This window comes from Eumetopias jubatus, unplaced genomic scaffold, assembly GCF_037043125.1.
Source record: "Eumetopias jubatus isolate StellerSeaLion01/CBP00866 unplaced genomic scaffold, mEumJub1_p1.0 scaffold_10, whole genome shotgun sequence".
Taxonomy (NCBI): Eukaryota; Metazoa; Chordata; class Mammalia; order Carnivora; family Otariidae; genus Eumetopias; species Eumetopias jubatus.
Window position 1 is genome coordinate 99,626,034 of NW_028274816.1, and position 12,020 is coordinate 99,638,053.

The 12,020-nt window shown below is 60.4% G+C and overlaps 1 protein-coding gene across 3 annotated transcripts in view; it reads left to right on the forward strand.

Moving 5' to 3' along the window:
• The window catches only part of ARHGAP27 (Rho GTPase activating protein 27), a 33,275-nt gene extending 24,184 nt beyond the window's left edge, over positions 1-9,091 (forward strand). For all 3 annotated transcript variants that reach the window (XM_028092775.2, XM_028092776.2, XM_028092777.2), the window contains 15 exons: positions 370-777; positions 1,037-1,219; positions 1,466-1,546; positions 1,619-1,702; positions 2,074-2,141; positions 2,468-2,558; positions 3,041-3,145; positions 5,048-5,146; positions 6,046-6,151; positions 6,286-6,399; positions 6,497-6,595; positions 6,752-6,829; positions 6,913-7,047; positions 7,203-7,308; positions 7,419-9,091. In XM_028092775.2, coding sequence (XP_027948576.2) covers positions 370-777; positions 1,037-1,219; positions 1,466-1,546; positions 1,619-1,702; positions 2,074-2,141; positions 2,468-2,558; positions 3,041-3,145; positions 5,048-5,146; positions 6,046-6,151; positions 6,286-6,399; positions 6,497-6,595; positions 6,752-6,829; positions 6,913-7,047; positions 7,203-7,308; positions 7,419-7,596 — 1,935 coding nt within the window. In that variant the 3' untranslated portion in view covers positions 7,597-9,091. The remainder of the gene's footprint in view (positions 1-369; positions 778-1,036; positions 1,220-1,465; positions 1,547-1,618; positions 1,703-2,073; positions 2,142-2,467; positions 2,559-3,040; positions 3,146-5,047; positions 5,147-6,045; positions 6,152-6,285; positions 6,400-6,496; positions 6,596-6,751; positions 6,830-6,912; positions 7,048-7,202; positions 7,309-7,418) is intronic.
• The last annotated feature ends 2,929 nt before the right edge of the window (positions 9,092-12,020 follow it).

Here is a 12,020-nt window from a genome sequence, read left to right on the forward strand (position 1 = left end):
GGGAGGAAAAGGAATGGGGCCCAGGCCATTTCTCTATTCCCGCCCAGCCTCTGATTCGCCCCCTGGAGTGCAGAGTGAGTGCACAGCTGGGAGAACTCAGTTATCCGTATTTTATTATTGTTAATAAATAATTAATGTAACTGCCCTATGCATCTGGGTCATTTCATACTTTGCAATGCACTTTCAACATTTCCTCATTCTCTCTTCACTACAATTTCTGGAGCGGGCAGGGCAGCCATTGTGCAGCCGGCGGAACTGAAGCCGGGGTACCCTAACTTGCCAAAGGTCACCCAGAAGGCAAGTGGCCGAGCCCGGACTGTGTGACCCCGGAGCTGCCCTGAAGGTCACGTGTCCTTCCTCCTCCCGCAGGTGGACGACCCCCCGGAGGAGCCCGTGTATGAGAACGTAGAGAGGCAGCCTTCGGTCCCTTCGTTGGGCGCCACCGCGCCCCCCCGGCCCCCGGCGTGGGAGACGCACACGGACGCGGGCAGCGGGCGCCCCTACTACTACAACCCAGACACGGGCGTGACCACCTGGGAGTCGCCCTTCGAGGCAGCTGAGGGCGCCGCCAGCCCGGCCACCTCCCCGGCCTCGGTGGGCAGCCGCGAGAGCCTCGAGACCGACTGGGGTCAGTATTGGGATGAGGAGAGCCGCAGGGTGTTCTTCTACAACCCGCTGACGGGCGAGACCGTCTGGGAGGACGAGACGGAGGACGAGCCCGAGGACGAGCTGGAGATGCAGCCGGGCCTGAGCCCGCTCAGCCCCAGGGACCAGAGGGTGAGGGGGCGGGGCCTGGCCCGGGGGGGTGGCCCCGAGGGTCTCAGACCCCGCCTCCTGCCCCCCGCAACCCCCGGGAAGGAGGGAGAGGGGCGGGGCCTGGCCGGGGGGGCGGGGCGGCTCTGAGGCCTCAGACCCCGCCTCCTGTTCACCACAGCCCCCAGACTGCTCGTGGGGGGCGAGGCCTGGTCTAAAAGGGCGGGGCCAAGGGTGCGTACTGGCTCTGAGACCCTCTGACTCAGTCTTCTGCTCCCTGCAGCCCCCTACCCCTGAGACGGATTACCCCGAGTCGCTGACCAGTTACCCGGAGGAGGACTATTCCCCCGTGGGCTCTTTCAGTGAGCCTCGGTCCACCTCGCCTTTGGCCACGCCCCCCGGCTGGTCTTGCCAAGTGAGCCCCGACGGGCAGACGCTCTACACCAACCACTTCACCCAACAGCAGGTACGGGCAGCGGGGCAGATGTGACCAGACAGCCCCCCCCCCCCCCGGGTCATTCCTCCAACTCGTCCTCACTAGTAGCTCACCTTCACACCATAAACTGCAGCTCCTGGGTGGGCTCCAAGACACCCCCTTGCCGCTCCTGACCCTGCAAACTCCTTGGGGGTATATTGGGTTCTGATCAAAGGGGAACTTTGCCTGCCCTCCATTGAGGTGGGCTGGGAGCCCTGACCATCCCTCTCCCCACAGTGGGTGAGGTTGGAGGACCAACACGGGAAGCCCTACTTCTACAACCCAGATGACGCCTCAGTTCAGTGGGAGCTGCCCCAGGTAACCAACTGGGAAAGGGAGAGCCTTGGGGAGAGGGGACGGGATTATGTATGACAGTGTCTTTCTCCTCAGGTTCCTGTCCCTGCCCCTCGAAGCATCCACAAATCCGGCCAGGACAGTGAGACCCCAGCCCAGGCCAGCCCACCTGAGGAGAAGGTAAAGGAAGGAGCATGTAGGCCCTGGCAGGGCCCCCACAGAAGAAATAGGGGCTTCCTGAAGGTTGAGGCTAGGTTGGGGCTAGGCGAGGGCCGGGCATGTCTCCCCCACAGGCCCCAGCACGAGCCTGGGCTGAATGAACCTGGGTCTGGGTCATCCCCGGCCCAGGGCTGGGTGAGGTTGGGAGCTGGGAGGAGATCTCTCTTGCTGGCTGGCGTGAGGGCAGGCACCCCACCAGCACCAGCAGCAAAGGCAGTTCAGTGGTGACTCAGGCCCAGCCTGTAAGGAGTTGCTGGCTGTGGAGGAGACTAGCCTCTGCCCCCTGTGGCCCACCCCGTTAACTGCCTCCTCTTTCCCCTCGGCTTCCTCAGACCAAGACCCTGGAGAAGGCTGGTGTGCTCCATCGTACCAAGACGGTGGACAAGGGAAGGCGGCTCCGGTGAGAGCCCGGCTGCACCCAGACCAGGGCGGGCTGGGCCTTCACGATGACATTTACTGAGCACGTTCTGTATGCCAGGCTCTTGTTAATCCTCATGGCAACTTTCTAAGAGGTCCCATGAGGACCCTGAGGCACCGAGAGATAGGGACTTGCCCAGGGTCCCTTGGCTACCAAGTATTAGAAATGGGAGTCCAGTGCTCACCATTGGATGCCCCAAGCCGAGCTGTGTTCTTCAGCTCTGTGCCCTGCTCCTGGCGCTGGCAGGGGCCCTCAGCCCAGGGCCAGATGCAAGCCTGGTCACCCCCCACTTCCCCACCCCCACCTAGGAAGAAGCACTGGAGCGCCTCCTGGACGGTGCTGGAGGGTGGTGTGCTGACATTCTTCAAGGACTCAAAGGCCTCGGCTGCAGGCGGCCTGGTGAGGGCCAGACTCCCAGGACAGAAACCCCCCCCAATCTGCTCCTGACTCCTATGGCTCTTTACCTGATCTGGCTTGTCAAGGGCTAGGTCTGCGACAGTGGAACATGAGTGCCAGGGGAGCTGGGCCTTGGCAGGGGGTGACGACAGCAGATTCAGCCCACGACAAGCACTTCCAGCCACCCTGGACATGGGGAGCTGTCCTTGAGGGTGGCCACTCCAGCCTGGTGGGCAGGCAGACTAGGGACTGGGCACGCCTGCTCCCGGGCATGAGGGCTGTTCTTCTTTCTCCTTTCCTCTCTTTGGTGGGCAGGCAGCAGAGGACCAGCCAGCCCAGGACCTCTGGGTTCCAGGAACCCTTCCCCATTCTGTTCCTGGAGCCAGGGGAGCCTGGTGGATTGGAGCCAGGAGCCGTGGCAGGCCTGTCTGAGCTGAGGGCTCCCTCTAACTGTGCCCCCCCAACCCTTCTCCCCTCTCCCACAGAGGCAGCCTCCCAAGCTCTCCACCCCTGAGTACACAGTGGAGCTGAGAGGAGCCTCTCTGTCCTGGGCCCCCAAGGACAAATCTAGCAGGAAGAATGTGCTGGAGGTGAGTGGTGGGGGTTGGGAGAAGGAGAGGGGGCTCACTGATGGCTTGAGACCCTCAGTAGGCAATCCCCAAGAAAGGGAGAGTGGAACTGGAATTCTCAGGGCTCAAAGCCAAAGTTGTGTCCACCTTGGGGATCCGTCCATGGTGTTTCTGGCATCGTCCATGGTGTTTCTGGCATCACGGATTCTGCAGTTCCCTTTTACTAGTCCTTGGCCCTGGAGTGTGGTAAGGAGTAAGGGGTCTCTGGGGGATGAAACCCATGCCTGGAAGGACAGCCCTCATCCCAGACAGGAGACTCCCTGTCCCCGGCTACTCACTTTGACAGGGTGGAAACCTGCTCTGGCCGGTCAGAGCCCAGCTTCCAACTGAACTGGGTCCTCCGTGAATAAACTGGGTCCCCAGTTTCCCAGGCTCCCCTAGCAGGAAGACTGGGACCATGTGGGGCCCAGGCAACGACCCTCACGATGCTACACCCTCCACTGTCCACGTGTTGTCTTGCTTTTAAACTACCTTTACCCTCACTTCAGTCCCCAGAAGTTCTGAGGAAGCTCACAACAACAACAAAACACATGGGGAGCTGGTGAAATCCACTGAAAAGCCAGACCAGGCACAAGTTAGAGCAAGGGGTCCATGTGGAGAGGCATTGGGGGCAGATGATGTACAGGGGCTATGTTGTTGCTGAAAAAAATTAGCTCAGGTTTCCTGGTAGCCAAAGTGAAAAGAGAAGGAGGATCAGTTACGTGGTTCTTCTTATGGTGGTGGTGGTGTGGGGGGGGGGGCTTTCCCCAATTTGTTGAAGCCATTTTTAGTGCACAGCTCCAGCCTAGGTTAGTAAGGGACCCTTGGAGCTGCTTCAGGTAACGTGAGAAAAGCCAAAAGCATAACCTCACAGTTCAGCTCAGAAAAAGCAGTTCTGCCAGGCCCTTGAGAGTTTTCTGAAGATCCACCAAGCTTCATTCAGTTCTAGAAGCAGCATATCCACAGAGCAGGGTTGGAAAACCAGATTGATCTCCTGAGCTGCTCTGGTCAGTAGGTCTGGAGCCTTTCTCCAGGCTCAGCAGGGTCGAGTGCAGTGACTAATTAGCAATGTCTGTCGTGGGTGTCCAACTGAAGAAGGACATCGCTTTTGCTGGGCAGGTTCCTTCCCCGACCTAGAGGGACATCCTTCAGCCAGTGCTCTATAAATGTCGCCTCTCTGTCTTGCCTTTGGAGAATGCTGCTGAGTAAACGCTTCCCAGTTGTCTTTTCTGACAAGAACCGGAAGGCAGATGGGACTCTTGAAAGCTACTCAAGCTGTTGGAAAAGCTGACAGTCTTGAATGGAACTGGAGGAGCCCCCGCCCCCACTTCCTGGCTGGCAGGTGGCCATCCTCCCTCCACTCAGGGGGTGGGCTGCAGGCATCTCTAGAATTTTTCTCAAGAGACAGCCCCACATTCTAGATCGTGGCCAGGTTATTTGGGCCTGGCACATTTTCACAGCGGGTCTTCCTCGTCACTCCAGAGTCACAGAAAACTTCAGTGATAGTCCTTCCGAAACAGCTGGTTTGGGCAGCTCAGCTTGCCTGTGCATCCAGCAGCATGAATGTTCTGGGAGATATATTGCCGGGTAACCATATAGCTTTTCCTTCTGTATGAAACTTTCAGAAAGGAACAGATTGTGTTTTGAGAGGGCCTGGGTTTGCCCATCTGTAACAGAGAGACTGTCACTTACTGCTTTGAATGAGGCGGAATGCCTTGGCCTGGGGTGAAGCCCTTGCTCTACTGTGCTCTCAGTTCCTGGGGACAAGGACAGATCATCTCCACCGTTTCTGTATCTCCCCTCCCCACACCCCCTACCACTGAGGCCTGGCCCCAGAGCCGACCCGGGGAGCCAGAGATGACTGAGTGACTCCTGTCTCTCCAGCTGCGGAGCCGAGATGGCTCAGAGTACCTGATCCAGCATGACTCTGAGGCCATCATCAGCACCTGGCACAAGGCCATTGGCGAGGGCATCCAGGAGCTGGTAAGCAGAGCCTGGGGCCTCCGGGGCGGTGGGGATGGGGTGGCCAGCCATTATGCGGAGGAGAGGGTGGGTGAGTGCCCCTCCCTGCAGATGCAGGCCCCACTTAGGGCTGTGTGGCAGATGGGCTGCTGAAGAAATAGTCTTTCTTAAGTATGCAAATCCAGCCTGTGGGGTTGGCCCTGCAGGAGATCTCTCCAGGTCCGGGCGGGGCGGGGCGGGGGGGGGGGGGGCACATCCTAGAGGAATGTTCCACTTCAAGGGAGGCAGGCAGAAAAGGAAATCTGAGAAAGAGCCTCAGGCTGGAATGACAGGCTAAAACCAGAAGGGAAAATTTTAAAGGATTGGATTGAAGAGTCTGCTGTTGTTTAGGTTCAAAATATTCATTGCATAACTAGAGATGGAACAGGCCCCCTCTGACAGCTCTTCACCTGGAAGCAACCTGGGGCTTTTTGACCCTCAGTTCCCTAGGAGCCAACACTGAGTACAGAGTTTGGCTGTATTACTAGAGGTAGGAATCCAGGTCTAGGGGGGGTGATGCAGTTGTTGGCAGTGCTGAGGCCTCAGCTGGAACTGTAAGTTCAGAACTCGGGAGCCACATAATTGAGGAATGCTGACCTAGTGGGTTGTGTGCAGAGGATCTAGGAAAATATGGGCAAGGGGGGTGAGGATAAGAAAGAGTGGGAGAGAGCAGGATGACTGTCTCCAACACCTGAAGGGCTCCATGCAGCCAAGGGAGGTGAACGTTCTGAGGTTCCGCGGTGGTCAGGGGAGTGACCTGGAGAAGGGAAGCGTGCATTCTGCTTGGGAGTCATCGGGCCGGCTGGGAGGGCTCTCGGGGCCCCTCACGCCGTCCCAGAAGCCTGGCCCCAGGACCTGCCTCTCTGACCGCGTGATTCCAGTCCGCAGACCTGCCTCCGGAGGAGGAAAGCGAGAGCAGCAGCGCGGACGTCGGGTTCAGCGAGCGCCTGGGAAGCTGGCGGGAGGACGAGGCGCGGCCGGGTGCAGGTGCGCGCGGGGTGGGGCGGTGGAGGGCATCTCCTGGGGGCCGGCGTCGCGGGGGAGGCGGGGCGGTGACGACCCGGCTGGGGCCAGCCCGGCCAGTCCCGGCGCCACCGAGTGACCCGGCCCCGCACTCCCAGGCCCAGGCGCAGCCACCCCGGAGAGCGACCTGAGCAGGGTCCGGCACCGGCTCCGCAAGTTGCTGCTGAAGCGGCCCACGCTGCAGTCGCTGCGGGAGAAGGGCTACATCAAAGGTACCCGAGGGAGCCGTAGCACGCGCTGGGGGGGGGGGGAGGGGAGGGACGGGGGCGGGGGGAGGGGCCGGGCGGCGCTGACGAGCCTCTCCCCCAGACCAGGTGTTCGGCTGTGCGCTCGCCGCGCTGTGTGAGCGCGAGAGGAGCTCCGTGCCGCGCTTCGTGCAGCAGTGCATCCGCACCGTCGAGGCCCGGGGTAGGCGCGGCGCCCGGAGGCCTCCCTCCCGGACCCCAAGACGGAGACCCCTGGGGGGGGCGCGGGCGGGGGAACGGGAGCCCCTGAGTGGGAATCCGAGCAGGAGCTTTAGACCTGTCCCACCCAGCCCGAGGTCAGCGCCTCCCTCTGCCCCAGGGCTGGACATCGACGGCCTGTACCGCATCAGTGGAAACCTGGCCACCATCCAGAAGCTGCGCTATAAGGTGGACCACGGTGAGACCCGGCTCCCGTCCCTAACCCCAGGGCCTGAAGGCACCAAGGGGTGCTCACTGCCTCTTCCGCTCCCCTTGCCGCAGATGAGCGCCTGGACCTGGACGACGGGCGCTGGGAGGACGTCCACGTGATCACCGGGGCCCTGAAGCTCTTCTTTCGAGAGCTGCCGGAGCCCCTCTTCCCCTTCTCGCACTTCCGCCAGTTCATCGCGGCCATCAGTGAGCGCCTGGGGGAGACCCGGCGGGTGGGGTAGGGATGGGGCCGGCCTGCCGCCCCCGCACCCCCTCGGCCGAACTCCTCCCCCTTTCCCCCCCCACCGGGACTCAGCCCCTCCGTTCCCCTAGCCGAGCCGACCCTCCCTTCCCTTCCGCAGAGCTGCAGGACCAGGCCCAGCGCAGCCGCTGTGTGCGAGACCTGGTGCGCTCGCTGCCCGCCCCCAACCACGATACGCTGCGGCTGCTCTTCCAGCACCTGTGCAGGTGAGCGGGCGAGCCGCGCGGTAATGGGGAGGCGGGTGCGGACGGACCCCCCACGCCCCCTCCAGCTCTGGGCCCTGATTCCCCCCTCCCCACCCCGCTCCCCGCTGCAGGGTGATCGAGCACGGCGATCAGAACCGCATGTCCGTGCAGAGCGTGGCCATAGTGTTCGGGCCCACGCTGCTGCGGCCCGAGACCGAGGAGACTAGCATGCCCATGACCATGGTGTTCCAGAACCAGGTGGTGGAGCTCATCCTGCAGCGCTGCTCAGACATCTTCCCGCCGCACTGACCGCGGGCCCCTGCTCACCCCTCGCGGCTGGCGCTGCGGACCCGGGACCGGGGGTGGCGACAGTGGTCCTGCCTTGGAAGCTGGACGGTTGGAGGCCGCTTGGCTGGACTCATCTGTGAGACCCTCCGCCTCCCAGCGGTCCCCAGGCCGAAGTGAAATCTGCACCCCTTGGTGCAGTATGGTGTCCCCTGGTGGGCAGTTTGCAAAATGTGATTTTTTTTTTTTTCCCCCTCTCTGGCCTGTCCTGTTTGGGGCTTACTTGGGTTCTGTTCTTTATTACAGCGACACCTGCTGGGTGTGAGAGAGGGAGAATGCGCTGGGGTGAGAGTTGCTTTTCCAGGACGGCTGGCCCTGGGAGGAGGAGTGTGGGTGAGGGGCTTCTCGGCTTCTTCAGGCCTGCACCTGGTGGGGCCTTCAAGGACAGCCCGTGGGGACCGGGCCCCGTGTCAGCCCCGGAGCAGTCGCCTACAGCGCCCCTGCTGCCCAGCCTTGCCTTGGGCCTCACTCCCGCCTAACACTCTCCGCCGCTGCCGGGGGGCCATTTCCATCGGCTTTCCGGTCCCGGCCGCCGCCCTCCCTGATCCCCGGGTGCTGTGTGCGCGGGTTCTTCACCCTCAGTGTGTACCCTGCCCTGGCCGCCTCCCCGGCACCGTCTCCACACACGATCCCATTTGACAAACGAAGAGAGGCAGGTGGCGGTGTGGGCAAAGTGACCCGTCCAGGGTCCGGTTCAGGCTGCTCTCACACCACGCCTCCTGGGAGGGCGCCGTCGGTCCTTCCAGCTACCCCTCCCCTCCAGGCCCCCTGCACACCCGACCATGGGCTCACTGGCAAAGCATAAGAAACTGCGGCAGGAGGGTTTTGTCTGGGCCTGGGGAGATCCTGAAGGCAAACAGGAATCCTGCCGCAGCTGTGCTTCTGGCGGGGAGGGGAGATAGCACTGGCAGGATCCCCGCCCCCAGCCCCTCTCAGCGCCCTGGCTGTCTGGCGGCCTGCCTGGTGCCCACCTTGTCCTAAGGACCTAGGAGAGGCCTGCAGGGCTGGGGGAGGCGGGTGCAGCCTCTGGAAAAGGAAGCGTGAACCCTGGGGCCAGCCATGCCCTTTCCCTCCTCACACACAAACCACCTCAGTTTCTGGGTCTGGGCCCCCCGCCCCACCCACTGTTCGTCTGTTCGGCAAACAATAATAGCTACTATTTATTGACATTTGCACCCTGCCAAGCGTTTCACTTGGATCATCTCATTTGTCTCTCACAGCCAATATTTATTATCTGCTCTTCTGTGCCAGGCACGGTGCTCGGGGGCAGGGGTACTGTGCATGCGGCCTCTCGGGTGGGGCTTGTGCCCGGCGGCGGACCCACGCCCACCCCACATGCCAACAGGGCCGGGATAAAAGTACAGAAGGAGGCCTCACACCATACGTGGAAATACTGTAAAGTTACAAATCAAGTTATAACTGTTCAATAAAATATGTTCTATTCTCCTACTTTGACAAATATACTTTCGTGATGACCTAGAAGACGAGATTCCAGCCCACACTTCCTTGACCCTTCTGAATTCTGTGCCCAGGCACGTTGGCGTGAGAAGAGCTGGCTCTGCTATCAGCCTGCCCCTCGTATCTGCCCTCAGAGCCATCCTGCCCCAAGGGGAAGGCCGTGTGCTCACATGGGGACGGTCCGGCCCACTAGCACAAACTGCCATGTGTCCCCTCCCCCCTGCTGCCCTTCGGCCACCCCGCATGGCCCACCCTTCAGGGAATGAACCTTTTGGGCAGGGACTTCTGGGGTCTTGCATATCGGGAGCATGGTCCAGAGGGAAGGGCCTGGGCTCCAAGAGGCCCCAGATTCCTCATCCTGTAGGGAGAGAGCACAGACTGAGAAGGTCAAGAGTAGAGCCTTCTAAAGCGGGGGACCCGCAGCAGGGCAAGTGTTCTTCACCCCCAAGTCTTAAGGACAGAATGGGACAGATGTTAAACAACTGATTACTTGGTTACATTCCTGTGTACAAATGTAAGAAAGTGCAGGGTGCTCTGAAGGTGGGTCGCTCGGATGTCACTGTCCCTCAGGAACCTGAGATGCTTCTGCAGAAGCCCCATCTGGGCCCAGCACTAAAAAATGAAGAGGAGTCAACAAGGTGAGGAATTAAGGGAAGCGTGTCCAGTCAGAGGGGACAGCATGTGCAAAGGCTCTGTGGCAGAAAGGCTCGTAGAGAACAAAATCTGCAAAGAGCCCACACAACTGGAGAGCATGGGGGCGAGGTGGGGCTGGAGAGGCTGACGGGGGACAGGGTGTGCAGGGCCTTGTAGGCCACAACGAACGGGGGTCTGTGGCAGGACAGCAGGCGGGAGGCCTTGGGAAGTGTCAGCCCCCCTGCCCCCCGTCTGATCCTCACTCCGCCCCAGGCTTCTGATGCTGCCAAGGCCTTGGTGAGCAAACCATGTAGCAGCAGGCAAAGAAGTCCCAGATCCATCATATTTTGCCACCAGGAAGAGCTGCAGAAATCACCCACTGCCAGTGAGGAAACTCCTAGAGAGACAATGTCATAACTCACGGGAGGTCATAGGGCAGACGGCGGCAGAGCCTGCCCAGAGCTTCGTTTGCAGCCTGAGGGCCACCAGACGTGTGGCCTCAGCCATGACTTCTCAACACCACGCACAGTACTCGCACTGTGGGTGCTCACTGAAAATGTTTGGAATGAATTGGATTTTGTGTGAGACACAAAGATACATAAAAATAGTATCTGCCCTCTTGAAGCACCAGCTGGTTGGGGGACAGAGCGAAAAATAAGTGCACAGTGGATAAGGGCTGTCCCAGAAGGCCCTGTCCCCAAGCCTGCCCCCTCTCAGCAGATGCTCCAAACCCTCCTACAGCCTGGCATCTGCCCCCGAAGCTGCCCCAGAAAAGGCCACCAGTGCCTGCCTGGTTGCCAAGTCTGGCGGGAGCGCTCGATCCTCATGCGAGTGGACACGTGAACTGCCTGTTGTCCCCCCATGAAGCTCGCTGTCCCTTTGCCTGCAGCATCATGGGTCTTTGCCCACCCTGTAAATAGTGATGCCTGCTGGGTTGTGGCCTCAGCCCATGGCCCTCTCCCCTCCACCCACCCTAAGGGCCCTCAGCCATTCCATCCGGGGGACTCAGGCACCAGGCCTGCACATGGGTCACCCAAATCTCTCACCAGCCAGGACCACTCTCTCCTGAGTTCCAAGTGCAAATGGCCACCTGCTTACAGGACATCTCTGCATGGATGGCTGTCGGACACCCTGAGCGCAACCTGCCTGCAATGAAACTCCGGGACCAGCCCTTCTCCCTGTTGTAAGGCATGGCCCCTCCATTGACCAGAGTCTCCTCCCCCCTCCCCCAGAGCCAGTCAGCGGCGCCCCCCACCCCCGTCCTTATCTTCTGCCTGTAACTCTTCCTGGGGTCTGCCTCCCGTCCCCCTCAGTCTCTCGCCTTTGTGGCCCAGTGCTCTCTGAATGGGCTCCTCTCTTCCAGGTTTCATCCTCCACCCAGCAGCCGCCTGACCTTGTCACTTCAGCCAGTGGCCTCCAAGGCCATTCCCAGCCCATCTCCCACCTCTTTGCACATGAGCTGTGCCCCTGCTTATAGCTCCCAGCCAGGCGGTCCCAGCCTCAATGCCAAGGGCTGCCAGTCACCCTGCCTTCCTCCCTTTCACCTGCCTGACTCCTTCCCCTCCCCCTCCTCCCCCTCCTCCCCGCAGCTCACCACAACCACCACCACCACCACCACCCACCTCCCCCAGCTCTCAGCACCCTGGCCTCGCTGCCCTGTAAGTGTGCTTCCATTTCGGGCCCTTCCCTACTAGGCTCTGGGCCAGCATGTCTTCACAGCTCTCTTTACGGCCAAGTAAATGCCATTGTACGGAGACACCGCATTTCTTTCTTCATTCATTCATTGATGAACATTTGGGTTGTTTCTACTTTTCCGCTATTAGGAATAAGGCTGACTATTTCATGTACGAGGTTTTATGTGGACACACAGTCTGAGCTTGGGCTGCCATCACAAAATGCCATAGATCGGGTGGCCTAAACAACATAAATGATTTCTCACGGTCCTGGGGCTGGAAGCATCAGATCAGGCCACTGGCATGGAGGGGTTCCGGCAAAGGCTGAATATGTTGGAGGGGTTCCTGGCTTGCAGACGGCTGCCTTCTTACTGTGTGCTGACATGGCAGAGAAAGAGCTCACCACTGTCTCTTCTTAAAAAAAAAAAAAAAAAGATTTATTTATTTTAGAGAGAGAGCGCACACAAATGCGGGGGCGAGCAGAGGGAGAGGGAGAAGCAGGCTCCCCACTGAGCAGGGAGCCCATCAAGGGCCTCGATCCCACGACCCTGTGATCATGACCCGAGCCACCCAGGCGCACCTCTTCTTATACACGAATATCATGGGGGCCCCATCCTCATGGGC